The 27,065-nt window shown below is 54.7% G+C and overlaps 2 protein-coding genes across 7 annotated transcripts in view; one reads left to right on the top strand and one right to left on the bottom strand.

The window, feature by feature from the left end:
* The window catches only part of EZH1 (enhancer of zeste 1 polycomb repressive complex 2 subunit), a 32,152-nt gene extending 20,103 nt beyond the window's left edge, over positions 1 to 12,049 (top strand). For 4 of the 6 annotated variants that reach the window (XM_049702636.1, XM_049702638.1, XM_049702637.1 and 1 more), the window contains exons 11-21: positions 727 to 907; positions 1,156 to 1,352; positions 3,108 to 3,199; positions 4,123 to 4,163; positions 4,644 to 4,769; positions 5,784 to 5,962; positions 6,455 to 6,550; positions 6,961 to 7,042; positions 7,504 to 7,584; positions 8,003 to 8,087; positions 8,371 to 10,793. In XM_049702636.1, coding sequence (XP_049558593.1) covers positions 727 to 907; positions 1,156 to 1,352; positions 3,108 to 3,199; positions 4,123 to 4,163; positions 4,644 to 4,769; positions 5,784 to 5,962; positions 6,455 to 6,550; positions 6,961 to 7,042; positions 7,504 to 7,584; positions 8,003 to 8,087; positions 8,371 to 8,431 — 1,221 coding nt within the window. In that variant the 3' untranslated portion in view covers positions 8,432 to 10,793. Of the gene's footprint in view, positions 1 to 726; positions 908 to 1,155; positions 1,353 to 3,107; positions 3,200 to 4,122; positions 4,164 to 4,643; positions 4,770 to 5,783; positions 5,963 to 6,454; positions 6,551 to 6,960; positions 7,043 to 7,503; positions 7,585 to 8,002; positions 8,088 to 8,370; positions 10,794 to 11,117 lie in introns of those variants that run through there. The other 2 variants (XM_033411060.2, XM_049702639.1) reach the window with 2 other exon arrangements.
* Positions 11,096 to 26,837, bottom strand: CNTNAP1 (contactin associated protein 1). Its single transcript, XM_004282833.3, has 24 exons — positions 25,978 to 26,837; positions 24,998 to 25,099; positions 24,710 to 24,903; positions 24,113 to 24,260; positions 23,817 to 24,020; positions 23,021 to 23,205; positions 22,257 to 22,400; positions 21,371 to 21,632; positions 20,751 to 20,900; positions 20,321 to 20,492; positions 19,749 to 19,855; positions 19,483 to 19,602; positions 18,909 to 19,112; positions 18,544 to 18,700; positions 18,331 to 18,458; positions 17,848 to 18,033; positions 16,440 to 16,661; positions 15,944 to 16,183; positions 14,687 to 15,040; positions 14,399 to 14,526; positions 13,846 to 13,939; positions 13,413 to 13,658; positions 13,257 to 13,304; positions 11,096 to 12,418 (listed from the first exon to the last, which is right to left on the bottom strand). The coding sequence occupies exons 1-24, from the start codon at positions 26,042 to 26,044 to the stop codon at positions 12,150 to 12,152; spliced, it is 4,131 nt and encodes a 1,376-aa protein (XP_004282881.1). The 5' UTR covers positions 26,045 to 26,837; the 3' UTR covers positions 11,096 to 12,149.
* Between the last annotated feature and the right edge of the window lie 228 nt (positions 26,838 to 27,065).

Raw genomic sequence — 27,065 nt, forward strand, 5'->3', positions numbered from 1 at the left:
TCCCTTCCCCTCTCTGAACCTCATTTTCTTTCTTTCTTTTTTTTTCTGGCTGCTTTGGGTCTCTGTTGCTGCGCGCGGGCTTTTCTCTAGTTGCGGCGAGCGGGGGCTACTCTTCTTCGCTGCAGTGCCCCAGCTTCTCATTACGGTGGCTTCCCTTGTTGCAGAGCATGGGCTCGGCACGGGCTTCAGTAGTTGTGGCATGTGGGCCCTAAAGAGCACAGGCTTCAGTATTTGCGGCACGTGGGCTCAATAGTTGTGGCGCATGGGCTTAGTTGCTCCGCGGCATGTGAGATCTTCCCGGACCAGGGATCGAACCCGTATCCCCTGCATTGGCAGGCGGATTCTCAGCCACTGCACCACCAGGGAAGTCCCTGAACCTCATTTTCTCATCTACAGGAGAATGTGTTCTCAGATTCCAGACAGCTAGCATGCAAATGAACGTACGATACAACTCACCAGACAGTTGAAGATGCATAGATGCATTGATTATATCTTTCTAAAGATTATTTTATAGGGCAGCTCTTTTGTGAAGAGGTATAAGTTTGTAAGCTTTAGAATGTTAAGAAACTATCATGTGGTCATACTTATGTGGTACAGAGAAAAGAAAGAAAAAGAAAAAGCATTGTTGTAAGTAAGCCCAGATATTGAAGATAGTTTGTGATGACGGGAACAACGTGGTGGCTCTGGGCCTGGTTCTGTTTCCTAACTGTGACACGGCCATTGCAGGAAGGAGCAAAGGAGTATGCCATGCTCCACAACCCTCGCTCCAAGTGCTCCGGGCGTCGCCGGCGAAGGCACCACGTGGTCAGTGCTTCCTGTTCCAACACTTCAGCCTCTGCTGTGGCTGAGACCAAAGAAGGGGACAGTGACAGGGACACTGGCAATGACTGGGCCTCCAGTTCTTCAGGTACGGTGAACAGAAAATGATCTCTTCTTTCCACACAAGGTAAACCCAGGATCATTGCCTAACACCTAACATCACTACCTTTTAAAATTGTTCATTCTTTCCACATGTTCACCTGTAAGCAGTAAGGACAGGGAACATTTTTGTTCCTAACGATTCTGCCTTTAGAATGAAGTACTGAGTCTGTGGCACACCACTGATGACAACTGCACTCCACCTTCTTCTGTTTCTCTTATTTCTTCCTTTCTTAGAGGCTAACTCTCGCTGTCAGACCCCCACGAAACAGAAGGCTAGTCCGGCCCCACCTCAGCTCTGTGTAGTGGAAGCGCCCTCGGAGCCTGTGGAGTGGACCGGGGCTGAAGAATCTCTTTTTCGAGTCTTTCACGGCACCTACTTCAACAACTTCTGTTCAATAGCCAGGCTTCTGGGGACTAAGACGTGCAAACAGGTACTGTCTGAAAGGAACAAGAACAAGTTGCTACTCTGGTGGCCCTTTTGCCTTTTTTTTTTGGCTGCCTTGGGTCTTCGTTGCTGCGTGCGGACTTTCTCTTGTTGTGGTGCGCGGGCTTCTCATTGCGGTAGCTTCTCTTGTTGCGGAGCATGGGCTCTAGGCGTGCGGGCGTCAGTAGTTGTGGCATGTGGGCTCAGTGGTTTGTGGCTCATGGGCTCTAGAGCGCAGGCTCAGTAGTTGTGGCGCACGGTCTTAGTTGCTCTGCGGCATGTGGGATCTTCCTGGCAGGGATCGAACCTGTGTCCCCTGCATTGGCAAGTGGATTCTTAACCACTGCGACACCAGGGAAGTCCCCTTTTTGCCATTTTGTGAGACTGCCCGTCTGGACAAAAGCTTTCTAAGGCTCAGTCCTTCATGAGCCTGTGCTTCTGGGCCATGAGGTGGGTTCCCCAAACATGGGGCCTCCTGCAAATGCCAGGCCTAGCAAGGTTTGGGGATCTGCTCTCCTTGCTGAATTCTTATTTCTGTCTCTAGCCACTCTCTACCTCTTCTGGATGTTTCTACCCTCTTCAGCTTTTTTTTTTTTTTTTGGTTCCTGCCTTTCTTTCTAAATGTGGACCCATTTCCTAGAAGGGACTCCTGGGTCTTTCTGGGGATCTTCTTAGCTTGCATTTCCACTGCTGCTCCTGCTTCTGTAGCTGCAGCTGCCACTGCCCCCACCCCACCCCACCCATCAGTCTTCTCAGTTGCTTTATTCTTCAAATGTGGAATCATCAGATTTTCTAAATATGACCCCTGAGAGCTGGGCCTGGAACCTGTCATCTCACTCAGATCGTCTGTAGAATCACAATCTGATAGCAGCTGCTGATACTCTGGAGGCAGGAAAAGCCTGCGGTGAGAAGACAGACTGAAGCACAGGGACAGGGAGTCAGGCGTTAGGGCCAAACTGTCCAAACAGGGAGGAACGCCAGAGCTTGAGCCCTGCTCGCGTAGCTCCCTACCTTCTGAAAGTGTCTCTGTGACGTGTTCTTCATGCTCCCTCTACTTAGAACAAATAGAACCGTGAGCTGAAGCGCCGTTTGCTTTCATCTTGGAGCTCACATCTATTTCCCCAAGGCACAGGTTTTCTTGACCTAAAAATCTGCAGAAATGTGTGCAAAACCATTTTTGTGTGTATTTTCCCGAGAAGAAGATTCATAGTTTTCACGGAATCTCAAGAGGGCCTATAACCAAAAAGGAGAAGAAAAAGCTGAAAACGAACGCTCTAAGGGAAGCAGCACGTTGAACGGGAACCACCCTTCCTGAAATGCTGTCCTACTGAAATAGTCAAGGCTCTGACATCTTTACGCCAACAGAGGGAGCTAGTGCTTAGCCGGGTGGTACCTCTGGTCACGTCAGACTCAGTCACACAAGATACACGGTGCTGCCCTTCCTAAGAAGAGGCAGATACTGTTGGTAAGAATCGGCCCACTCAGGGCTTGGTAGGCAGAGCAGTAGATGAAAGCTACTGACCAGGAAAACTGTACCTGTACTCAGTATTTCTCCTTCTCGAATCAGGATAAACACTTACGAATTAACTGCAGAGCCAGTAACCCAATGTCCCAGGGCCACTCTATCTCTCCCTACTGAAGATGCTCCGTCATCGGCCTGTGCGCTCTCCAGAACTCTCCCAAGCCCAGCACCTGGCTGGGTCACTTATCTGACCACTCAGCTCAAGGAGAAGTGACAGGTCCTGTTGGATTTCTCTTCCAGGTCTTCCAGTTCGCAGTCAAAGAATCACTTATCCTGAAGCTGCCAACAGATGAGCTCATGAACCCCTCACAGAAGAAGAAGAGAAAGCACAGGCAAGGGTCGGACAGAGGGCTTTCTATGGCCGGGCTGTCCCTGTGCTCTGACCTCCCCTAGGACTTCCCTGCTGCCTCCCTCTTCAGCCACTGCCCATCGGTTCAGCATCACCCAGTGGGGGGCCAGCCTTCTCAGTGCTCCCTGTGGGTCTGTGCCTTGGACCAGCCCTTCCCTTGTCCCTCGATGCTGTGGACCATGAAATAACTGGTTTTCCATCTAAGCTCCCGACCAGTAGGACGTGAGCTAGCCTCGTGGCTCCACCCTGAGGCCATTTATTCTCACTGGCTGTTAGTTACCACTGTGCCCACTTCTCAGCTCTGACCAGAGTGTTTTTTTGTCTTTGGTTTTTTTGTTTTTGGCATTTGTGTTGTTTTTCTAAGTTGCATAACAACACTGCCTTCTAGCTAGTCTTTGCTTAGGGTTGGAAGGTTTTTTTTGTCTTTTGGTTTTGTGTGTGTGTGTCTGACACTCTGCCTGGCTTTATTCCCCAAGGAACTGACACCAGTTCTAGATGTAGAAGGAAATCCCTGTGTCTTCTCCCTTTCAACCTCCCCGTCCTGAAATGCCCCCACATCTCCACCTCCCCAAAGAGAGGGAGGGCAGGGGAGAGGAGACGGGGAGAAACGATAGCATTTTAATAGACGTAGAGGCTTGGGTTTTGTTTTGCATCTGGTTTTTGTTCTTTTACGTATGTTTGTTTATTGAGAGGGGTGTTGTTCATGTCTAAATCCTGAGGCATAGGCCAGCTGCAGGTAGGATGGACTCCAGCTTCCGTGGACCAACGTCCAGGCCTCCTGTGAAGGGATTTGGGGAGGATCCCCAGTCATCAGACCGCAGTCCCTCAGAGCAGGTCATGTTATCACTTACCCGAATCTGCAGAGTTCCCCAGGGCCATGACCCTGAGCTGTACCATCTCTTGCAGGCTGTGGGCTGCTCACTGTAGGAAAATTCAGCTGAAGAAAGGTAAGTTCCACCAGGGTGATCCGCTCAGGTTGCAGCCTGTGGCCGCCCCTCCCGCTGCCCCACCCATGGCTGCACTTGTTGACCCGGCATGGCCTCCGCACACATCGCAGGTCCCCCTGCAGCAGCTGAGAACAGCTCAGCCCCTCACTGCAGCTGAGAAGACCTCTTAGGAGGTAGAGTCACAGGCCTGTGGTCTCTGACTTTCATCATGGGCCATTTGCCAGGTTTTAGGCTTCGTTTAGTGTTTAAAATAGCTGCCCTGTGATTGGACCATTTCCACACTCTCCCCGCAAAGCAACTCACACCACTGTAGCTTATGAACCATCACCTGTGATTGCTTCTCACTTCAGGTGCTAAATGTGTGTCCAAGGTTATGATCAGAACAAGCCTCCTTTGAATGGGGGCAACTGGACCCTTGGGAGGGAGGGCAGCTTGGGAGTGTGGGCACAGCAGTGTCCTGTCTGTTCTTTTCTCTCCTAGATAACTCCTCCACCCAAGTGTACAACTACCAGCCCTGTGACCACCCAGACCGGCCCTGTGACAGCACCTGCCCCTGCATCATGACTCAGAATTTCTGTGAGAAGTTCTGCCAGTGCAACCCTGACTGTAAGAGTTCTCCGTTTGCTGCGATAGTCGGCCTCAGCATCCTAGGTTTCCCTCCGCTCCGGCCCCCACCCCCCCAGGCCCTTTGCTGCTTACGGGCCTTCTCATATTCTCCTTGCTGTGTTTGAAGCATTCTCCAGGGAAAACAAGATACTTAAGATCTGGAAAAACCATTTTTTAAAAACCCTGATGTGTATGATTTTAAAAGCAACAATTACACAGAAATCAGCTGCTTTTCCAGCTTCACCTTTCAGGGCAGCATTAAGAAACAGGGGAATCTTTTTCCTTAAAGTGCAAAAACACAGCCTCCCTATCCAGGATATTGTTTTCCAATGTATACAGGTTACAGTTCTGTGTGTGTCTGTTTTAGTCTCATATCTGGAGTTTTAGCATCAGGTCAGTCTGGATGTCAGCAGAGCGTGGAACAGAGGCTCAGAGTGCTTCTCTCTCACGTCTTATCCCCGCATGCCCTCCTCCACTCAAGGCTGAGCAGTATGAAGGCAGCCCCCAGAGCTTGCAGACCTTGGTGCCCAGGCAGTTGTGCTGGAAGCACCTCGTAAGCCAGAGCAGATATCCATCCTAACCACAGTGGAGGGATGGGTGTTCATGCTGGGAGGAGTGGAGGAGGATGATAGAATGGATGCATTCTGAAAATGATTCTTGTTTTGGTAGTGAGGATTTACCAGTGAAAAGCACTGATTTCTTCTTCTCTGGGGCACTCTCCACCTCCCTTCCAAATTCTACTAACAAAGCAGGGGAGAGCATTGTTAGGGAATCTCTGGGAAACACATCTCCAGAGTCAAAGCTGCTTTTCTGACTTTCAGGCATGAATGTTGGTAGGCACTCCATTTTCTCTGAAAAACACTTGAGTATGTGATTATTGGGAAGGCAGCTTCTCTCCTCTGTTGCCACATACCCTTGAACCCATAACATGGACTTCCCTGCTGTCCCTTGAGTCAAACCCGAGCCCCAGCACTAGGCTGCTTCTCTCTCTACCCTCGCCTGCACCCTGCACAGGTCAGAATCGCTTTCCCGGCTGTCGCTGCAAGACCCAGTGCAACACCAAGCAGTGCCCGTGCTACCTGGCGGTGCGAGAGTGCGACCCCGACCTGTGTCTCACCTGTGGGGCCTCGGAGCACTGGGACTGCAAGGTGGTCTCCTGTAAGAACTGCAGCATCCAGCGTGGCCTCAAGAAGGTGAGGGCTTTTCCCAGGACTCGGGGCCAGATGGAGTGGGAAGGACCGACGGTCCGAGTGGCCCCTTTCTACTGGTTCCTTAGGCAGTTTGTACACCAGTGTCAGTAAATCCTAACAGACACACGCTTTCTGAGTTAATCAAGTGTTTGGTCCCCTTGAGGGATTAGAAAAATGATCCCCTGACCTGGCCAGGCTGAGAGGAGCAGAGAGGAGGGCCATATCGTTGACATTGTCTGTTTTTACTGGACACCCACAGTGAGTTCCATGGGCTCAGGCCCAGGAGGTCCCCAGGGCTAGAGGAAGGGGTGTCATATCTCCTTTCACCACCTCCCACCAGAACACAATGACTTAGAGCCTTTTCTGTTTTCAGATCCTCTTACAGTTACTAGCTCTTTCCACCCTGCTCCCCGCAGCACACATGCACGTCCAGCACACATCCCCCACTGGCTCACACACGCCCTGTAGTCTGAGGTTTGACTCCCTCTTCCCCAGCACCTGCTGCTGGCCCCCTCAGATGTGGCCGGATGGGGTACCTTCATTAAGGAGTCTGTGCAGAAGAACGAATTCATTTCTGAATACTGTGGTGAGGTGAGTGCTATCGGTTTGGCCCACATTCTTATCTGGGGAGATACTGATGAGAAACCCTGATTTTCTGTGGGCCAGACTTCTGTGAATTAATCTCTAAATAACTCAGCTGAGTTCTCATGTGGCCTCTCGGGGGATGCCACAGAACGGTTTGCAGTCCTGAAACAAACCACTCTTTCTTGGGCTTTTTGGCAAGTCAGGCTACTCAAGGGGTGCGGGCAGGAGACTCTGGTCAGCCTTAGTGCTGGTCAGCCTGGGTGGGTGGGGATTGGGAGGAAAGAAGCCGAGCTGTCCGTCCGACGATTCTCATCGTGGTCCTCAATAAGCCCCCTCCCAGCCCTTTCTAGAGGCAGGGTGCGGTGCCCTGAACAGACAGCCACATCCCCCTGTTTGTTCCTTGTCTGTCTCTGCAGCTCATCTCTCAGGATGAGGCTGATCGACGAGGGAAGGTCTATGACAAGTACATGTCCAGCTTCCTCTTCAACCTCAACAACGGTAGGGAGGCTCTCTCGCATCCCCAGGTGGTCTCGGGCAGGTCTTGCTACCACATTCCCCTGGTCGTAGTACAGGTTCAGGTCAGCTCTGTGTCTTCCAGCAGATGCTCAGAGCACAGCGGTGAAACTGAACTCAGAGACTCCATGAGCCATAGTTCACTGGCTTTGGGAGAACCTCCATTTCCGGGTTGTGTTTGTATTCAGAGCACCGAGCCCTTACACCTCAGAAATCTCCCTCCCCAGTAGATGGGAGGGGAGGTATGTGCTTCCAGCAAGAAGAGGGGCACCCACGGGGAGCGCTTCCACACGAGGCTGGTTTCTAGCTCCTGTGGGTGTGCTGGCTTCAGAGGCCCCCCTGCATTGTATTGTTTCTGTTACAGTTGAGTTGATTTCAGACTCAGGCTCAGGAAGCTGTAGAGTTGCCTGGTGAGCTCATGGTCTTCCTTGGTTTACTTTATACAGATTTTGTAGTGGACGCTACCCGGAAAGGAAACAAAATTCGATTTGCAAACCATTCAGTGAACCCCAACTGTTATGCCAAAGGTGAGCTCCCGGTAACCTGGGAGGTGGGGTGGGAGGTGGATGCTTCATTTACTATGATTTCTATCCGTTATTCAGGTTTTTTCACAGCTGAGTTATTTCTGTGTCCAAAGATAACCATGATTCACGTCTGGTGTCATTTTGAGCCTCTCTCTCTCTCAGTTTTTCAATCTGCTTTTTTCACTGGATACACTATAAACATTTTCCCCAAAACATGAGTCTTTTAAAGATAATTCTTTCCCCCATCACTGGCCAGAATAACAGATCTAAAAGCAGAGAGACAACTACCTTCATTGAGTACTTTCTAACTCCACTTCATGTATGTTTCCACTGGGAATTTGGAGAAAATCAGCCCAGACTCACTACTGACTGTTGACTTGGAGTTAAGTAGAAATCTAGCCGTGGGTTTATCCTGTTTCAGTGGTCATGGTGAATGGGGATCATCGGATTGGGATCTTCGCCAAGAGGGCGATTCAGGCTGGTGAAGAGCTCTTCTTCGATTACAGGTGAGGCAGCCAGGAGTAGTCCTGGGGAAGTGACCCTAGAGGTATAAGGGGCGGCTGTTGAAACTGATTTGGGGGCTTAAGGTGAGCGATACGGATGAAGGAGAAGATCTCATGGTGGGCAAGGCTTTTTCTTTGTTCTGATCTCTGATGCCTTGCCTCAGAAGCGGGAGCCTTGTAAGCTGCTGGTAGGGAGTGGGAGGGGAAGTGAAACGGGAGGGGACTCCTTATTTTCAATCCCAAAAGCCTTGCTAGTAACCTGGTTCCTCCTCCTGCTTTGGGACAGGTACAGCCAAGCTGATGCCCTCAAGTACGTGGGGATCGAGAGGGAGACCGATGTCCTTTAGGCCTCCTGGGCCCCTCGCCAGCACTTATGGTAGCGGCACTGTCCTGCTTTCATGCACACACCACTGCTGCCCCAGTTTCCTGCACTATGTGTCTCCCACACCGAGAAACCCCTACCCGCTCCCTCTGTAGTGAGGCCTCAGCTGTGTCCAGTGGGGACAAAACTGTCTCAGTGAGAGGGGAGACAGAGGCAGCTAGGGCTTGAGCTCCCAGGAGAGAGTTGCACAAGTGGGAGACCGATCTCAGGCCTCGGAGGAAGAGAGCAAAGGCTGGGGGCGGGTGACTTACGCTTGAGTTCTCATCAGCTACCCAGGCTGTGGGCCTCGGGAGTTAACTTGGACGGTTCCTAACAAGCATTACCCTAACTTTCCAAATCAAGGGTCCTTCTGTAGTTGGGTTGCCAGCATATCTCTCTGTGGTCCTAAGACCTGGAGAGGACAGGCTAAGTGAAGTTTGGTACCTGGAGCTTATGAGTGGTCAGGGTTAAAGGCGAGCCTGGCGGGCAGCACAGACCGAACTCAGAGGGGAGATGGGTCATCTTACTACCTCTTTCCTCCTGACAGGCTTCAAACTGAAAGAGTGTGGGTTCTAAGTAAAGATATTCAATGCTGGGAGAAGGAAAGCTGAGTGCCATCCTTCCACAGGCAGAGAGTGAGAACCAGCCTGACGACAGTAATTAAACTGCTAAGCTTGGGGCCCAGCAGGCTTTGAGAAACCTTCTCTGTGTACTCTGGAGATGGATAGACACGTTTTCAGATTCCCGGGAGCAGGTACCAGTGCCCTGTCAGCCCCTTCCAAGGTTCTGGCTTAGCGACTGCAGGCAGGCATTACGCCACCACTGAAGAACTGGGGGGGGCGGGGGTCTGCAGCCTGGGTGTGATGCTCTGGTTTCCTGCAGATGTAGTTGTCTTCAGGCCTTTCATTCCCCTTAGAGGCTGGGAGCCACTCTTGCTCCTCTCTTCCGGGTACAGGGGTGCAGGCCTGGACTAGAGAGGGGGGAGGTTAGTGGTTGATTACTTTCCTGTCTGTAGCCCCTGCTGTTGGAAAGGATGAGTTGACAGTATGTGTTTGGAGGTGGGCAAGGAGCTCCCAAATTGCACGTGTTTGGGATGGCATCCCGCATGCGGTGCAGACTGGCAGAGGGTATCTGAAGTGTCGAGAAGCAGGCCGGCCACCTGTGCCAGTTCATGATGCCGTTCTTTCTGGGATTCATGCAAAGCACTTTATTTCCTTTAGAAGGTCTATAGATTGAGGTGGAGTTTGAGCTGAGGTCTCTGGGGTCCCTGCCCAAATCTCGTTCCTGAGGGAGGAGGGGGAAGGAGACAGTGGAAGACTCTCCTTCAGTTCTGTCTTATGTCATGGTGGAGGCAGGAGGAGCTGCCTTGAAACAGAAGAACTGAGTGAGAATGGTGCCAGCTCTGAGAGCCGCCCCTGTGTCAACAGCTGGTGCTGAGCTGCAGGGAACAAGGAGCATTGTGCTGGGGAAAAAGACATGGGCAGGTACAGACTGGCCTAGGGAGTGTTAGGTACGGGAGCGGGCTTCTCCCTTCTCTCTGGGGAATTAGAGCCTCTCTTCCCCAGTCTGTGTTGACCACCCCCTTCCTCTAACCCCACTGGCTGTCCCATGAAGCAAGGAGTAGGGTTCCCTCTGGCCAAACTGTCACCTAGGGATTTTTGTGGAACGTGCATGCATGCACGTACGTGCACACACACACACACACACACACACACACACACACACACACACACTCACATCCTCTCACTCACCACACTTGTGGGCACACATGCAGCCAGCACTGAGCACACGCCTAGCAGTTCCTGACAGAAGCCTCTTTCCACCAGACTGGGCCAGCCCCCACTATGATTCTGAAATCTACACCTGCTGTGGTCTGTATGCATTGTGTATAGGGGACACCCTCTAGCTGGACTGTGGGCTCCAAATTACTCATAAATTATAGGGAAAAACCAGAGACAGATGAAGGAGGAAGAGTTAGGGCTGTCTGAAATGCCGGGGGCTGGCTATAAGGAGAAGATGGGGGAAAAATTACATCCAGCCTTTGAGAGGCTAGGCTGACCCCACCCTTCCCTCCGTGTACAGAATCACTGTGGTTGATCCCCTCCCCCAGTGTCAGACCACTACTACTGCTGTTCCTCCAGCATTCCCGTCCTTATCCCCTGCTGTCCCCCACCTTTGAATGACGGGTCTTAACCCCTCCCCCTCAGACATGTAATGATGGATGGAGCAAGGTGGTGGGGACCGGCGGGGGGAGGCTGGTATATGTGCGGCTCTATTGCCAGTGAATTTCACGCACTTTAAAGTCCTGTGGCTTGTGACCTCTTATCTGAATAAAGTGGTAGAATCCATTTTGGCAAGTTGTGTACTGTGTGCTTCGGGGTCCAGGGACGGACCCTGGAAGGGTCCAGGGATGGTGGTACAGGGGCAGCTCGGGCTGAAGCTGTAGCATTCTGATCTCCGCTTGTCCACGGAGATCTGGGGTTGGGGGAGATCTGGGGTAGGGCGTTGGCAAGAAGCAAGCAGGCTTCCAGTAGGTGATGCAAGGATTTTGAGTGCTCCCCATAGAGTTTCTGGAGCCGTCAGATTAGCTGCCTTAAAATCATCCCACTGTGCCCTAACCACGACGCCAGCTACCACACACAGACTTAGGCTCTGTCACTCTGCTTTATTAGAACAGCTCCAAGTCTGAGAGCACAGCTTCAGAGTGGAGGCCGGATCAGGCTTGGGTGAATGACCAGCAGACCTCATGAGACTTCCAACACAGGAGAAGCACACTACAGACCGTGGGCACAGCACAGGACAGGACAGTCGATTGATTTTTTCTTTTATATATAAACTGATAATTTAAAAAATTAGAGTAATATATAGAGTTTCTCTAGAGAGAGACTTTGCAACAAAAAATATATATAAAGAATATGACCTCCGGGGCGAACGAAGCAGCATCTCTGAGCGGAGGAAAGAGGGCTCCTCATGCATTGGAGAGGGGGGCCAAGCCTTTGGACAGGCACCAAGGCTACTGCATATCTTGGAAGAGGGAGGAAGAGTGGAGGGCTGGCTAGTCAGCGTGTCTGCGTTATTCTCTCTACATTGCAAGTTTTTTATGGCTTTGGCTAAGCATGTAAAGCAGTGGAGGTACTAAGGTGCTAAACTGAGGCCTCTCGGTCTCTGTAAAAAACAAAAAACGGGGGTGGGAGACATCAGTGAAGCCCTCCCTAATCCCCAACTGAGTGGAAGCCGACGGAAGATGTTCTGCAGGGGAGGGGGGAGGCTGGGGGGTATGATTCAGCAGCCGCCTCCCCCCATACCCCGTGCATCCCTGCAATCCCACACATCTGTCCCTGCTGAGATTGAATATTTGAAGGGAGGCAGTTAATCTCCCCTGCACTCTGTTGTTAATCCCCGGCAGCAGCTGGGACAGGGATGGCAGGAAGGGCCTGTCTTAACCCCATGAGGCTTCTCTGGGGCAGGCAAACCACCAGGAGCCTGGGGACATGGGGACGGGCAGGGCATTGGTTTAGGCAGTGCGGCGCAGCCACTCCCTTTGGTCCCATCTGTGGCTCTGCCCACCACACTTGGCAGGAGGGAAAGCCTCTGGGTGAGCAGAGCCAGCTAAGAGGAGCCAAATGTCCCTGACGGGTGGGGCAGAGGCAGGGATTGGGGAATTTGGAGGAGATGGACTTGGTCCCTGAAGCCCTTCTCCTGATTCATTCGGACCTAGACTCCTCCAGGATCTGGGGTAGGTTTTGGTCCCGGGGGCCAGGGGCTGGGGCTGGAACTTGGGTAGAAGCTGGTGTTGGGGCCGGGTCTGGGGCTTGGGCCGGGCCTGAAGTAGGTAGGGGAGGTTTGCTGCCAGGGTGGTAATCGTGAGTGGCCTTGGGCTCATTGGTGTGGTAGGAGCCCTTGTAGCGATGATTTTGCAGATAGAAGAGCACCAACATTCCCACCAACCCCAGCAGCAAGAAGGCCACCAAAACTGAAAGAGAAAAAAAGGAACAATTCAGGGCAGATCTTTGGGGTTTCGCCTATATACATACACACATGTATGCTTTTGGCCTAAAGCATACATGTACAAGAGTGTCAGCTGTATGGCCACATCAAGCCATTCTTAAGTATCTGGTAGGTCTAAATTCCTGGCTCATCCCCTGCCGTCTTCTGTTTGTAACATTCTCTTTCCACATCCCTGGTACTTACCCCAGTTTCTCATCCCTCTGGATATTACTGCACCCCCATTTCCTCATCCCTTACCTTTAGCCTCATTTTATTTTTTAATTTTCTTATAACAGTTTTATTGAGATATAGTTTACGTACCATAAAATTTACCTTTTTATAGTGCAGTAAAGCTCCTTTTAATAAACAGTTCCTGCCTAATTCTGGGACCTTTTAGATATTGAACACCTGACTTTGGTGGAACATAATGACCATGACCCAGCAGATAAGCATGTGACTTAAGCTGCTCGTCAGGAAGTGGAGATTATCTGATCCACAAGGTCATAAAGTCAGATGTGACCAGCAATGGACTGCCACTGAGAAGAGATGGTATATGGGATCAGGCATTGATGGGCACATCACTGTAAAAGCTTAGCCCCATTTTGATATTTCATTTCAATTAAAAGTCTATAGCATCCTCAGACATTTAAAAATCTCCAACCTGATTATCAGCTACCTTCAGCATAGCCTGTCTCATCCTTCTGGGCGCCACCATGCACCTAGTGCCTTCACCACCCCTCAGCCCTGAGGATACGGGGCAGGGAGGCAACGCTGACAGCCAGAGGGTAGAATGAGGAGGTCAGGGTAGTGACTGTGCTACTCACAGCCCAAAAGTACGGCAACCCATCCGTCATCGTGGTAGTACGGGAAGTCTGAAAAAGAGAAAGCACCAGGTAGGAGAAGCCGCCTCCAGGTTAAGAATCATTTCCTTTCCCTGTTGTCCCTCTCTTCCCTTCCTTTATTGTGTCCCAGGGATGTACCTGGGGGCAGATACCAGGGGTCCAGCTCAGGTGGCACCTCTGAGACGAGACGTGGCATGGCCCCGCAGTTAGACTCAGACAGTTCTCCCTGAACGCGAAGGGCCTCAGCCAGCTCCGAGGTCATGGGTCGAGGCGTTCGGAAGTGGCTCTTGAGGGGGGCCACATTGTTGAATCGGACACCAGACAGGCAGCCCGAGAAACCTGGCGTGTTGTAGCGCTGGATCTCCGGGTCAATCACTCCCGTCTCTGAGGGAGGGGCAGCCCAGAAAGAAACGGGCTTGGACCACCAATAGCGCTGCCCCCTCTCACCATCGCTAGGTTCCCACTCTTTATCAGCACCTTCAATGCCACTCCCCGTCCTTCACTCCCCTCCGGGCTCCAGGGACTTCACCCACAGCTCCTTACCCAGAACGCCCTCTCAGCCCCAGCTTACCCATGACGCGCCCCAGATACAAGGCCTTGGGTGAGTCCAGCTGGCTGTCCACCAACAGTGAGAACTTCTGCTCTGTCAGGGGGAAGTAGTCCACCTGAGTGGGGAGGGGAAAGGAGATGAGGGAGGGAGAACCGGGGGCAGACGTAGCCCAGGCCGGGCTGGAACTCTCCTCTCCCAGTTGGTGGTGAGTCCTAGCTCAGTCCCAGGTGGGGAACCCCTGGACCCAGACATAGGATTTGGTATTAAAAACCCAACAACCTGGTTTTGAGCCCTGTCTTCGCAGCTTACGGTGGTTTGACTTTGGGGACCCCACCTTACTGTCTGAGCCCCTTTAGTGATTTGTCAAACGAAGACAAGAAGAAGAGCTGCCTACCTGAACCACCTCACAGAGAGGTTGTGAGGTCCCGTGAGAGTACACACATGAACATCCTCTGTAAACTGGAACGTGCTCTACAAATGCTAAACGTTTGGCATTTCCCACTGCCGCAACCTAGATGGCGAGGTTGTGGTCTGAACCGGCCCGCCTCCCTTGTCCCCCTCCCCCTGCACGCACCTGGATGAAGAGGTTGCGGTAGACCCGGGTGAGGTTGACGCTGTGGGGCTGGCCGTCAGTCACGGGGCGGGTGGTTAGTTGGTACACGTAGGGACTGGTGCCCAGCTGATAGCGCAGCTGCAGGGTCCCTGTAGGGTGGGGAGGAGGAAGAGGGGGGTCTCCTCTCAGCTCCCAAAGCCCCCATCTTGTAAGAGCACCTGAGTCCTTGTATTGGTCAATCGATAGTTACGAGAATGGAGGGCACCCAGAGACAGCTGGAATGGAGAGCGAGAGCCTCGGGGGGCTTACCGTCTTCCTTGATGAGCACAGCCATGTAGTCACGCACAAAGGAGCTGACGTAGAGCAGGACGGCGGGGGCGGAGTGGGTGCTGAAGCTGAAAGACACCTCCTCTCCAGTGACATTATAGACGGGTCCACGGTAGCCCGGCACCGGCCGGCCAGGCCGCGGGTAGTCAGGCAGGCGGTACCCAGGGCCATGGTAGCCGGGCGCGTAGCCGGGAGTGTCGTAGCCGGGGACGTAGCCGGGCTCGTAGCCCGGCACTGGCCGGCTCAGCATGTGGGAGAACTCGCGGGCTGCAGAGCGCAGCGCTGACTGGAGGTTATAGCGCATCCAGGTGCCCGGCTCAAAGAAACCGCCAATGTCTGAAGGCAGAGGGAGTGAGGTCAGGGCCCCTGTTCCCACATTCAGACGCTGTGTATGTCATCCACACACACCCTCTGGCACGTGTCCCCAGTCTCAGCCACCACCACAACCCGTCTCCATTCGCTTTTAGGTCCTCTGGCACCCCTGTATCACGGAATGGAATCCTAATATCATGGGAAATGTAAAAGGTCATCTAATCCAACCCCCGCGTTTTACAGCTGGGGAAAGCGAGGCTCAGAAATGGGTAGCTCCTTGCCTAGGGATGAACAGTAAGTGGACAGTCAAGATTAGAATCGAGATACCATAAGCCCATCTGGTACACCTGCCACTACTCACGCTTCCGAACCAAAACCAAAGGCCTTCTGTCAGTCCCTTAGTCCCTGTATCTCCCTACCTCACCAGACTTCTCCCACCAGTGACCTCCCTGCTCACTCATCCCCCTAGACCAGCCTTAGAGAGGCTGCAGTCTGGGTATATGTGCAGAATCTTGCTATGGTGAATGTCAAGGCTTGCCTTAACCAAGGACCAGGTTGTAGACATGTTTTACGAGTGAAGCGATTGTCCAATAGGAAATGGCATAGGAGGGCGTCTTGCAGCCTGGGGGGATATGCTTGCAAGTGGGGTGACCTGTGTTCCCTCGGTGACAGTGGGAAGATGGGGAAGTTATTTGCTTGTTGCTTTTGATCTTTTTCGTGCCAGCTAGCTGTACCATCCCTTCCTTGCCCCACTTTATGCCTTTGGAGTCACCCAACATCTTCAACTGCCTGACTGCCCCAGCTCAGAGCGCAGGAGCCCAGGACGACCACAGTTTTCCCCGATGCTGACTTTGTGCCCTCCTTCCTTTCCTGCCCTCCCTACATCCCATTATGGCTCCCTGTCCTCCCATAACCAGCAGCACTAACCGTGGTTGCAATATGGCCCGTCAAAAGCCGTGAGGTCACAGTCACAGGTGTAGTAGCTGTAGCGCTCCACGCAGCGGCCTCCATGGAAACAGGGGAACCGGGGGTGGGCGCAGTGGCCCGTGCAGTTGGGTGAGGTTCCCTCAGAGGCATTGGCACGGCCCTCCAGGTTCAGAGTCACTCCGTTCAGACGCATAGCCCTCAAGCAACCCACGAAGGGCCGCCTCTTAAGCTCCGCAGATCCTGGGGAAGGTGGGCAGGTCAAGAAATGGGTGTAGAGCCAGAGACAGGGATAAGCATTGGGGTTCGGAAGGGAGCCAAGGGGGCTAGAAGAACAGAATAGATGCCAGGGACTGGAGAGGAAAGGTGGGCCTTTGGCTCACTCTGAGGTCGAGGGGATCGGGACCTAAGACACAGGGTTCCTGGAAACAAGGAGAGTGGCCTTGAGAGCGGGGGAAGGTGTCAGAGGCTTCAGACCTGCCTCTGGGTTGCTGCTCACCAACATAGAGGGGCTGGTCGTACTCCAGCCAGATGTAGGTCTGCAGGGGCATCGGCCGCACCACCCAAGGCCGGTGATCCACGCGGAGCCGGGCCTGCTTTACGTTGATTTCAGCCCGGACCAGGTGCCACTCGTCATCGTTGAACTCAAAGTCATCGGAGTGCACCGTCAGGTTCTCATCCCCATTCCCCACGTCGAAGGCGAAGACCACATCCCGGGATGCTGGACAACGTTGGGGGTTAGGGGGAGAGGACTCAGACCTCCAAGATCCCTCACAGGTTCACCTGATACAACCCCTCTTCTTCACCCTTTGGAGCTCCTTGAATGTCCCTCCAATCTGTCTACAGCCTGGGACAAAACCCATAAACTGCTTAAAACCTCATACCCTGGACTTCCCTGGTGGCGCAGTGGTTAAGAATCCGCCTGCCAATGCAGGGCACACGGGTTCAAGCCCTGGTACGGGAAGACCCCACATGCCGCGGAGCAACTAAGCCCGTGTGCTACAACTACTGAGCCCACGTGCCACAACTACTGAAGCCCGCACTCCTAGAGCCCGTGCTCCACAGCAAAGAGAAGCCCCCACATGAGAAGCCCACGCACCGCAACGAAGAGCAGCCCCCGCTCGCCGCAACTAGAGAAAGCCTGTGTGCAGCAACGAAGACCCAACGCAGCCAAAAATAAATAAATAAATAAATGTATAAAAAAAGAAAAAAACCCTCATACCCCTGGTCTCTCTCAAATTCCCAGATCCCTGGAGCCAGCTTCCCAGCCCCACTTCTCAGGTTAGAAGCATAGCTCATCAGGTAGAAGACCCCCACACACCAGGAGTCCAGCTTCCTTACAAGTCAGGGACCTAAGGCCCAGAGAGGCTAAGTGGGCGCTCGGGGTCAGGAAGCCAGCTGTCAAGACAGAGCTGGGGGACTTCCCTGGTGGCGCAGTGGTTGAGAGTCCGCCTACCAATGCAGGGGACGCGGGTTCGATCCCTGGTCTGGGAAGATCCCACATGCCGCGAAGCAACTAAGCCCGTGCAACCACAACTACTGAGCCTGTGCTCTAGAGCCCGCAAGCCACAACTACTGAAGCCCACACGCCTAGAGCCCGCGCTCCGCAACGAGAAGCCACCGCAATGAGAAGCCCGTGCACCACAACGAAGAGTAGCCCCCGCTCTCTGCAACTAGAGAAAGCCCGCACAGCAACGAAGACCCAACGCAGCCAAAAATAAATAAATAAATAATAAATAAATTTATATATATAAAAAAAAGAGCTGGGTGTAGAAGCCAGCGCCATCTGAAGCCCTTTCCATGCTGCCTCGCAGAGGGGCATCTTACCCCTTGTCACTTGTCCCAGCCTCCACCCACCCCACACCTCCCCGGGGATCTTCATCCCCCGGCAACGTCTGCCTGCTCACTGTTGAGTTCCACCCGCACGTAAGGTCGGCGCCACTGGCAGTAAGGGCCCCCTGCATTCTCTAGGAAGACTCCTGAGGGAGCCGAGGTCCTGAAGTAGAAGGAGACATCAAGGCTGTGGTTGGCCTGGATTGGGGGAAAGCGCAGTGCAGCCCCAGTGTGGAAGGCGATGGTGTTCCAGGAATTTCCTACAAAACCAGATGGAGGAAGGCCTTGTCAGCGAGGTAGGAGGGGAGAAGAGTGAGGCAGCCTCAGGTCGGGGGGAGACAGGGCAAAAGGGGACAACTAGGGGTCCCCAGGGAAACTTAAGGTGTGTAATGAAAGAGAGGAAGGTGCCGAGGAACAACACAGGTGTGGGCATATCACACCAGGAGCTGGGGTGTCTGGCAGTGTGTCCTAGAGACCCCCAGTGGATCAGGTAGCCTAGATTTTGGAGACTGGAGAGCTGACCCTGGGAGGGTACACAAAAAGGGTCTGTCACTCACGATCACCATAGCAGCGCAGAGGCCTCAGGAAGAACTGGGCCTCAGAATTGGAACGGTTCGTGTCCCCCACCACCACCTGAGTGACAGGCAAATGGTCCACAAAAGTCAGCAGGCCCTTGTCGGTCCTCCTGTGGGGACAGGATGTGGTGGCTCAGCCTGTGCCGCTCGGCTGTCCCTGGCGTCCTGAAAGCCCTGTCCCTTTGCCCCCCTTACCACTGGGGCTGGTCGGCGTCACAGTTACAGTGCAGAGCGGGGTCCACACAGCTCCGGTCCAGACCACAGGCACAGCGCTGAATGCCGGGCTGCGAGCCACCCCAGTAGAAGTGCTGCTCCTCATTGCGGCCGATCCAGAAGCTATAGGGGTAGCCTCCTGGGGAAGAGGTGCAGGCAGTCTCCAGGCCCTGCCCTCCATTAGCCTCTGGGCTCCTCTCTCACCCTTCCAACCAGCCCAGACCCTTTCTTGAATCCTGTAGCCCAGGGCTCCCTTGAACCCTCTAATCCTCTTCTCCCAGACCCCACCGGTCTCTCCTCCAGCTCTCCACCTTGCCCTCCCCACCCCCACCCCCACCCCCCCTAACCTGCAGTGTTGAGCAGCCGGGAGTTGTAGCAGGAGAACTCAATCCACTGTTCACAGTGCTGGGAAGCATTGGCCAGGGCACTGACTTCCTCCCAGGATGCATTCCAGTACTGGACGGCCCCGAGGAATGGCCGCTCCATGCTAGAACCTGTCACCCGAGTTGTCCACAGCCTGTCATGCCTCACAACTGTCCAGGCCCGGTTCTCTGGGGGAGGGGGATGAGACAGAGCTGTGGCTGGAGACGGGCCTTCCCTACCCATGTCCCTGCCCCGCCCCCAGCACCACTACTGCAATCCAGAGACAAGAAACGTGGCCAGCAGCTCCATTTCAGCCCAGCTCTAGGCCCCCAACGTCATAGGCCGGAGATGAGACAGCTGGAATGGATCAGGAAGCTGGAATCTACCTGCAAGGCTAGATTACAAATCCCTGAGTGTCCCCTTCCCCCTTCTGTCCTCCTTTACCCCCACCACCATTTAATCTCACTGGCCCCTGTCCACCCTTCCATCCTTCCATTTCCCCCACACTCCCGCATTGCCTCGTCAGCTGCCCCTCCACCACCCGTCAGAGCCACTTACCTCGGATATCACAGTACACTACAAATGGCTTCAGGGGGCCACTCCCATCAGGATCAATGGTGAAGTTGCCGGAAGTTTTCCCACTGAGCCGATAAGCCTCACAGGATTCCTTATACAAAGCTGGTCGGTGGTGAGGTGGGGAAAAGGCAGTTATAGGGCCAGGGGGCTAGGAGGGCCAGCCCTACCATCTCTAGCGGCCTCAGGATTGCCAGAAGCCTCCTGACCTCCCCTGCCTCTGACTCTCCCCCGTACCCAAGCTGGCTTACGTTGGTGGCAGGTCTCCCCCTTGTAGCCTGTCAGTTCACAATAGCAGATGAAGTCATCCCAAGACTGGTAGCAGCGTCCGTCATGCTCACACATATTAGGGCTGCACCTAGGTGAGGGGGTCAGCACCGAGGGAAGGAGCCTTACGGGGAGCTTGAGCGTACAGTCTGATGCTTACAAGCTTCACTCCCAGCTCCTGGGAGCACCAAAACCCAGTGCGAAACATACTCCACCTACCAAGCTTAAATGCTGGGGCATTAGGCAGGCCTCAGGGCTCAAGTACTATACCGTTTCCCCTTCCCCAAAGGAATAAATAATGCCTTACTTCCCCCACCCCCCAAATAAAACCCTCGAGGACCAAAAACAGATGCTTCATTTCCATTCTGAGCATGTGTCACTTTAAGGGAAGAAATAGAAGGTGAGAGGTCAAGGAGGAATCATCCCCAGGTAGGAGACTTTGGAGCTGGGACCAGGAGAAGGGAGATCATTGAGAAAGGCCATTCCCATCATTGGGAGACCATGGAAGAGGGCTTTGGAGGGGTCACCTCTTGTAGGGAGAGGGGCTTCTGGATACCTATCAGTGATGCCACATGTGTCAAAGAGGACCTCAGCATAGTATCCAAGCCGCCGGCCCTCCACCAGAGTCAGGTTGACCAGTTGACCATCCACCTTGAGCAGCTCCATGCAGCCATGGAACGCCGTCTGGTTGGAGTGGCAGCCCGATCGACTGGCTGGCTTGGGACAACCTGGAGCAACCACCCCTGTGAGGCCCTCCCCAGGGGAGACTCCAGCGACCCTCCCCCAGGGAGATGCCAAGGGAGAGCCAGACATGAAGGAAGGAAGGGGGCTAGTAGACAATGACAGTGACCTTCCAGTCCCCAAGGCCCCAGAGGGACAAGAGGGATTTACTGCTACAAAACTCTCCATGTAGCCCTGTCTGGGTGGACTTAGATGGGGCCTTCCCACCCAGAGACAGGGGTCTAGCCAGGTCGGCCTCCACTTACCTCCAAAGAAGTATGAGGTTCCTGTCCGGATCAGCAGTGGGTATGAGACCCTGACCTCTGCCCCCTCCACATCATCAATGCTGATGACTGCATGGTTTTCCTGTGCCACAAAATTCACCTCGTGCCAAAAGCCATCATTCAGGCGGAACCCTGGACAGGACAGGAGGATGGTGTGGGGGGGGAGGGGGGCACCACGTTCTAGAAGAGGCAGCAACCCCACTCTGTGTCCTAACAGTAGCCTATGTGCCTCCCATTTTTACACTTATCAACCTGAGTGGTGACATCTCTGAATGTCTCTCTTCACTGTGTGGAACCCCAGTGGCTGACACAAAAGTCATAACTGAATGACACCTCCAGAGACCCTCCGGAACTGGAGAGTACCAGGATTCTCGGCCTTCCTGCTTCTCCTTAGCTCCTCAGATCTGCCCCGCCCTCCAACTCCCAGCAGCCTCCATCCACTCCCACCTTTTCCCAGGGCCCTGGGACCTCCTGCCCTGCTCCCTCCCTTCACTCCCTCACCCCTCTCCGGTGTGCAAAGGCTTCAGTCCAGGCCTACAAACTCCTCTGCTCTTTGCCCTTCCCTGGCCTCCCTGTGCCTCCCCCTTCCCTCCACCCCTCACCAGCAGCAAACTGAAGTTTCTTTCGGCCCGTCTGCACGATGGACACATTGACCTGCCCTTCACTGAGCATCAGCTCCACGTGGCCCAGCCCATTTCCCAGGCGGGAGAAAAGTAGCAGCCCGGTGAGATCCCAGGTACGGAAGCGAAAAGAGACTGCGAGGCGGCCTCGGCGAGGGAAGCCAGGCACTTGCACGAAGTTGTGAGGGCCTCCAAAGTTGATGGGGTGAGGAACCGGGTCCAGGCAACGGAATGCCACCTTACCCTAGGGACGAAAGTGAGGGTCTGTCAGCACCCGAGCCGATGCCCCGCCCCACCTCTGTGAGGAGTGAGGTTCCCTGGGTGCACCTCCCCAACTCCCCCCGAAACATGTCCAGCTGTGGAGGAGGTCTCCAGCCACCAAGTCGGCCTGCAGGACTCTATCCTGATCTACATCGTCTCCAGGGGCGACCGCTCCTTCCCTTCCTTCCAGCGTGGAGAGGCCATTTCCCGCCTGCTTCCCGGCAGCAGTGCCTGATTACGCTCCTGAGTTCGGGTGGGGGGAGCACCCACACCCATACACCGAAACAGCCCTGGGTTCAAGTCCCTCCTCAGCCCCTGCGCAGCTCCGTGACCCCTGGTGGAGCCACTCAGGGTCGCTACACCTTATTTTCCTCAGTTATAATTGAGGAGATGCTTAGACCGCACCGCAGCTTTTAACTGGGGGGTTGGGAGCTGGCCTTTTGCACTTCCTGTGAGGCAGGGATGACACCATCACCCCCACTTGAGCATCCCGCTGGGGAGAGGGGTCCTCGGCTTTTACATGATTCGCAATCTCTCTTCCCACTCCACCTCTCGGTTCCAAGCGGCTTTGACGCCCCAGTCCTCCCAGATCCCCCGGCCCACTGGCCTCGAAGGTGATCCGCGAATGGCGCCGCACGGCCAGGTCCGCGATGTTGACTCGGTTGAAGATTACGTTTTCCATGCAGCCGCGGAAATTATGCCGATAGGCAAGGTTCTTCTGCGCGGCGCCCACCAGACCTCCGATGAACATCTGTGGGGCGGAGTGAGGAGTGAGTACACTACAAATGGCTTCAGGGGGTCACTCCCATCAGGATCAATGGTGAAGTTTCCAGAAGTTTTCCCACTGAGCCGACAAGCGCGGCAGCACGCACGCCTTTCTCACGCTCCCCCCCCCCCCCCGCCGTACACTTTCCCACGCTCCAGGCAGATTGAGTTTTATAAGACTTGAGACACACAGTGCCCCAGTATCAGTATTGAAGCTGGAAGCTCGCTGGGCCTCCCCAGGCTTGGGTTCTAGCCCTGACTCCACCACAAATTGGCTGCATGCCCTTAGGTAAGTCAATGAACCTGTCTGGGATTCTTTATCTGCAGATCAGGGCCTGAAGGGGGCAATTTTCTCATCTCGTCCGATCCCCCAAATCCAGATTTCCAGACTCCATCTCAGTAGTTCTGGGGTGGAGTCCGGGAATCTGCGTGCTAATAGCAGCAGCAACAACAAAAACCCAGGCCTTTCTGGGAGTTTGCCAAGAGCTGCTAGCATATTCAGACACCCGAAAGCAGAGTCTTACCTCTGGTAGAGAAAAGTGCTGTTCCCCCACCGGCCCACCCAGCATCCCACTTAACCAAATGGCTCCTCCCCTCTCCGCTCACCTCGGTGTCCAGGTTCAGTCTCTCGAAGTCGCCATTGAGCACGAAGCGCTGCTCGTAGCCGTCCAGGGTGAGATTTGCTTCGCGGCCAAATCGGTCCACGCGTACGTAATGCCAGTGCTGGTCATTGAGGACGCCACCAGCGCTCACGGTTGTGTGACCGGGCCTTGGCTGGATGGGGCTGCTGCCTGAGGGTAGGGTGGGGCGGGGTCAGACCTGGAACCTGGAAAACCCAAGCGAGCCCTACTGCCCAGCTGGTCCCCAGGCAGAGCAGCAGCCGGCAGCACAGAGGAGGGACTGCCCAGGGCCCAGGGCAGCCAGGGAGGGTGGGCATACAGAGATTGGACCACCCTCAGCCTGGGATGGAGCAGTGGCCGTTGGCAAGTATGGACTTAGAGTAAGCCATTCAACCTCTCTGAGCCTCTGTTTTCCTATCAGTAAAACTTGAGGCACGATAGTTGCTTCTACCTCATCATGTGGATGTTACGAAAAGCGATTGAGATGCAAAATAATAACGCTTTAGGCGTGTGTGTATACGTATATACAACGTTTTTACAATGAGGAAACAGACTGGGGAAGTGCTTGTCCCGCTGGTAGGTGGTAGAGCTGAGACTGGAATCCGCTTCTCCTGATCCCGAGTCCAGTGTTTTGCTAGCACCAAATTTTACACGAAAAAGGTGGGTTGGTCCAAACACTAAGGAAGGGAAGGATAAGGAGTGGGGTGCGGCTTCGCGGAGGAGGTGCAACAAGAGACGTGGGAGGAGAGCCTCAGGCTTTGCGCCGGGATCTCTGAGCTCACCCAGGCTCATGTGCAGCAGCAAGTGCGCCCCCTGCAGCTCGAGTGTCACGTAGTCGCCCTGGGCGCCCTCGGCGTGCAACAGGAGCCCGTCCTTCTCTTCGGTCTTGAAGCTGAAGGCGAACACGTCCCACAGACTCCGGCTGACCCCTCGCGGGAAGCGGTACGAGATGGCATCATCGCCATCGAAATAGAGCACGTCGGACTCTGCGCGAGGGGCACTAGGTGGGTTGGGGACCGGGGAGACTCTTTGTCTCCCGGGCACCACCCCCACCCCGCCCACGACCTCACACCCTTACTGTAAGGGCAGCCGTAGAGGCCGAGCCTCAGGCCGATCTTGCCGCGCGGGTTCCAAGCCAAGGGCACGATGCGGATGTAGCGCGCCGTGAAGTGGTAGTGCAGGTCGTGGCGAACCACCGCCGACTCGTTCACGTTACCGAAGAAGGTCTGAGGGGCAAAGGAAGAGGAGTGACCACGTCCCCACCCCCTGCTTGTTTCTCCACAGCCTCCCAGTCCACAGTTGTCGCATCTAGCCAATCTCAACTTCTGGAAGGCAAACACTCCTTATCTCCCCTGCCTTCATGGCTTTACACAAACACAGTTTCCCTAGCCTAGAGCGTCCCATTATATCCTCAAAGGTCAACTCAGATGTCACCACCCTCATGAAGCTCTCCCAGATTTTACCCTGAAGTATGTTAAACCCTGTCACTGGGAATATCTTGCACACATGGGGAGCCGACAGTCCCTCTGGACTGAGTCCTTGGGGAGGAAGTCACTGCTCCTCATCTGTGCCCTCACCACTGCCTGCTGCCCCTCCCCCAAGATTGTGCCCGGCCCAGCCCAGGTCACAGAGCTGAAAAGGTTCCCCAAGTGTGTGCGCAGGGAGCCTGGAGTACCGCGTTGTGCCCTCGCTGATAGAACGGTGTCCAGCTGTCCACTCGGTCGCCATAGAGCAGCATGTAATGTGTGACCCAGTCCCAAGAGTTAAAGGAGCCCTGCGTGGCCACAGCCCGGATCCGGTGCTTCTTCATTAGGTCGATCTGGAGCCAGGGATTTGGGTCTCCAATCCGGGGAGACCATCCGCTTATGCCTATACAAGGGGCAAGGCCTTTCACCACTGGCTCCCCATTCACCTCCAGCCCTCCAGAGTCCCCCACCCCACCATGGGGCGCCACCACGCTCACCGTGCAGCCGGGCAAAACGGGGTGCGGTGAAGAGCCCATAGTAGGAGGAGGCACCCAGGGAGCGTGCATACAGGGGCCCAACCAGCTCCTCGTCACAGCCGTCTGGGTTGGGGGAACAGACATGTTGATCAGGGTGGCCCCTCCCAGTCTTCCCAAAGGCCCAGCACGCAGAGCAACCGGAGCTCTCTCTGCTCTTTCTTCTCTCTCCCCCATTGCAGACCCAGCCCTAACTTAAACCATCTACTCAACCTGGTCTGCAGCAACAGCTGCACACTTCGGGGAGGCTGCTTCTTCTTCTGGAAGAACCTGTAGGCCAGACCCTGCCTAGTACCAGCTGGGGTTCAGTACACCCATAAACACAATCCCAAACCTCAGCATCTTTTAGAACCTGAGTCACCCCAAGACACCAATCCAGCCCCAGCCTTAGCCTCAATCCCAGTCAGCAGCGCCCACAGACCTGCACCAACCCCAAATCCAGGCCTTGGTCCCAACCCCAGCCAGTCCAAGCACCATCACCAGTTCCACGTGCAACCTTAGCATCATAAAGGGTCACCAAATACTGCATGGATCCCAACCCCAAAATCCAGCCCCAGCCTCAGCCCCAAACTCTGGTCCCTGGGCCAGCTCCAAACCCAGCCCCAGCCCCTGGCAAAACCTTAACCCTAGCGGGGTCACTGGCACCACCCTTATTCCCAACCCTCAAACCCAGGCACTAGCTCCCGCTTGGATCCCAGTCCCAAATCCCCGCCCGGGCCGGCTCTACCTTCAGCTCTGAGCCCAGCCCCATCGCCGGGCGCGCGCGCCAGCCTCGGAGCTGCATTGCGGAGCGCCGGGGAGAGGCAGGAAAGGATGAAAGCGCACGAGCGCGCGCCGGCCGGGAAGGGACCCGCGACCACCCAGCCGCAATGCGGTGCGGGACCCGCCCTGCAGACCTTAGACTCCCAGGCCCAACCCCGCCTGCCTGCGAGCCCTGCACTCACAGTAGCCCCAGCCCCGGGCTCCCGAGACCGCGGCGAGCAGGATGCAGAAGAGCCGGAGACGCATCATGCAGGGCTGACGGATTCCGGCGGCCGCCTCCCAGTGCCCGTCTCCGGCTAGGGCTCCAGTTCCAGCTCGGGCTTTCCTCCTGGGGTTCGCAGCGGATGGCTCTCTCTCGACCCCTTACCCACCCCTCCCTCTTTCCTCTCTCCCCCCAACCTTTCTCCCTTGTCTCTCTCTGTGCTGTTCCTGGTTCTCCGCTGTTCTCGCCTCTCCTTCCACCCTATCTCTTCTCACCTCCCCCCTCCCCCAGCCTCTCTCTCCTGGCACGCGCCGCTTTCCCGGACGCCGCGCAAGCGCGCGCCTCAGCCCTACTGCGAATGGGCGGGGGTAGAGAGCCTCCCGTCGCCGGGAAATACCCTGAATAACCCGAGGCCGACAGGGACTGTGGCCGCAGGGATGGGGGAAGGGAGGCTAGGGCCGGTTAGGGGGTCCTGAAAAAATCCAAGAAAAGGGAGATGGAAGGGGAGGATGCTTGGAGATGGGGAGAAGAGTAAGTAAAAGAATCTAACATTTTCTGACAGCAAATTATGCTCCAGGCACCCGTACTAGGCACCCTCAGCACCCTGTGAATTCTGCATTTTTACCTCACTCCACTTTGCAGATGAAAAACCTGAGGCTCAGAGAGGTCAGAAAACCTACCTAAGATCACACAGGTGGCTGCAAACGACGATATTACCTAAGGTCACACAGGTGGCTGCAAACGACGATATTACAAAACCCGTTCTTTTTCTACTGGCACGGTAAGGAGAAATTATTTTTTAGGACGTAGAATAGGAAAGTTAGGTAAAGACGGCCCACAGACCCTAATCCCCACCGCCCTCCTGGCCCTTCTCCCCGCCCCTTCCTTCCTGTCCCACTAGTTTAACTTCTGTACCCAGTGGCTTTACCTCAGAAACCCGAGTAGCCAGAGATGGGGACTGAGCCCGCAAAGCAGGTGGGAGTGGGGGCAGGGGGGTAATGGTTACAGAGAGGGAGGGTAAGGTGAAGGGACGGGATTCTCTACCTAGCACCAGGCCTCTGCCATGCT

Source organism: Orcinus orca, chromosome 19, assembly GCF_937001465.1.
Source record: "Orcinus orca chromosome 19, mOrcOrc1.1, whole genome shotgun sequence".
In the NCBI taxonomy this organism is placed as follows: Eukaryota; Metazoa; Chordata; class Mammalia; order Artiodactyla; family Delphinidae; genus Orcinus; species Orcinus orca.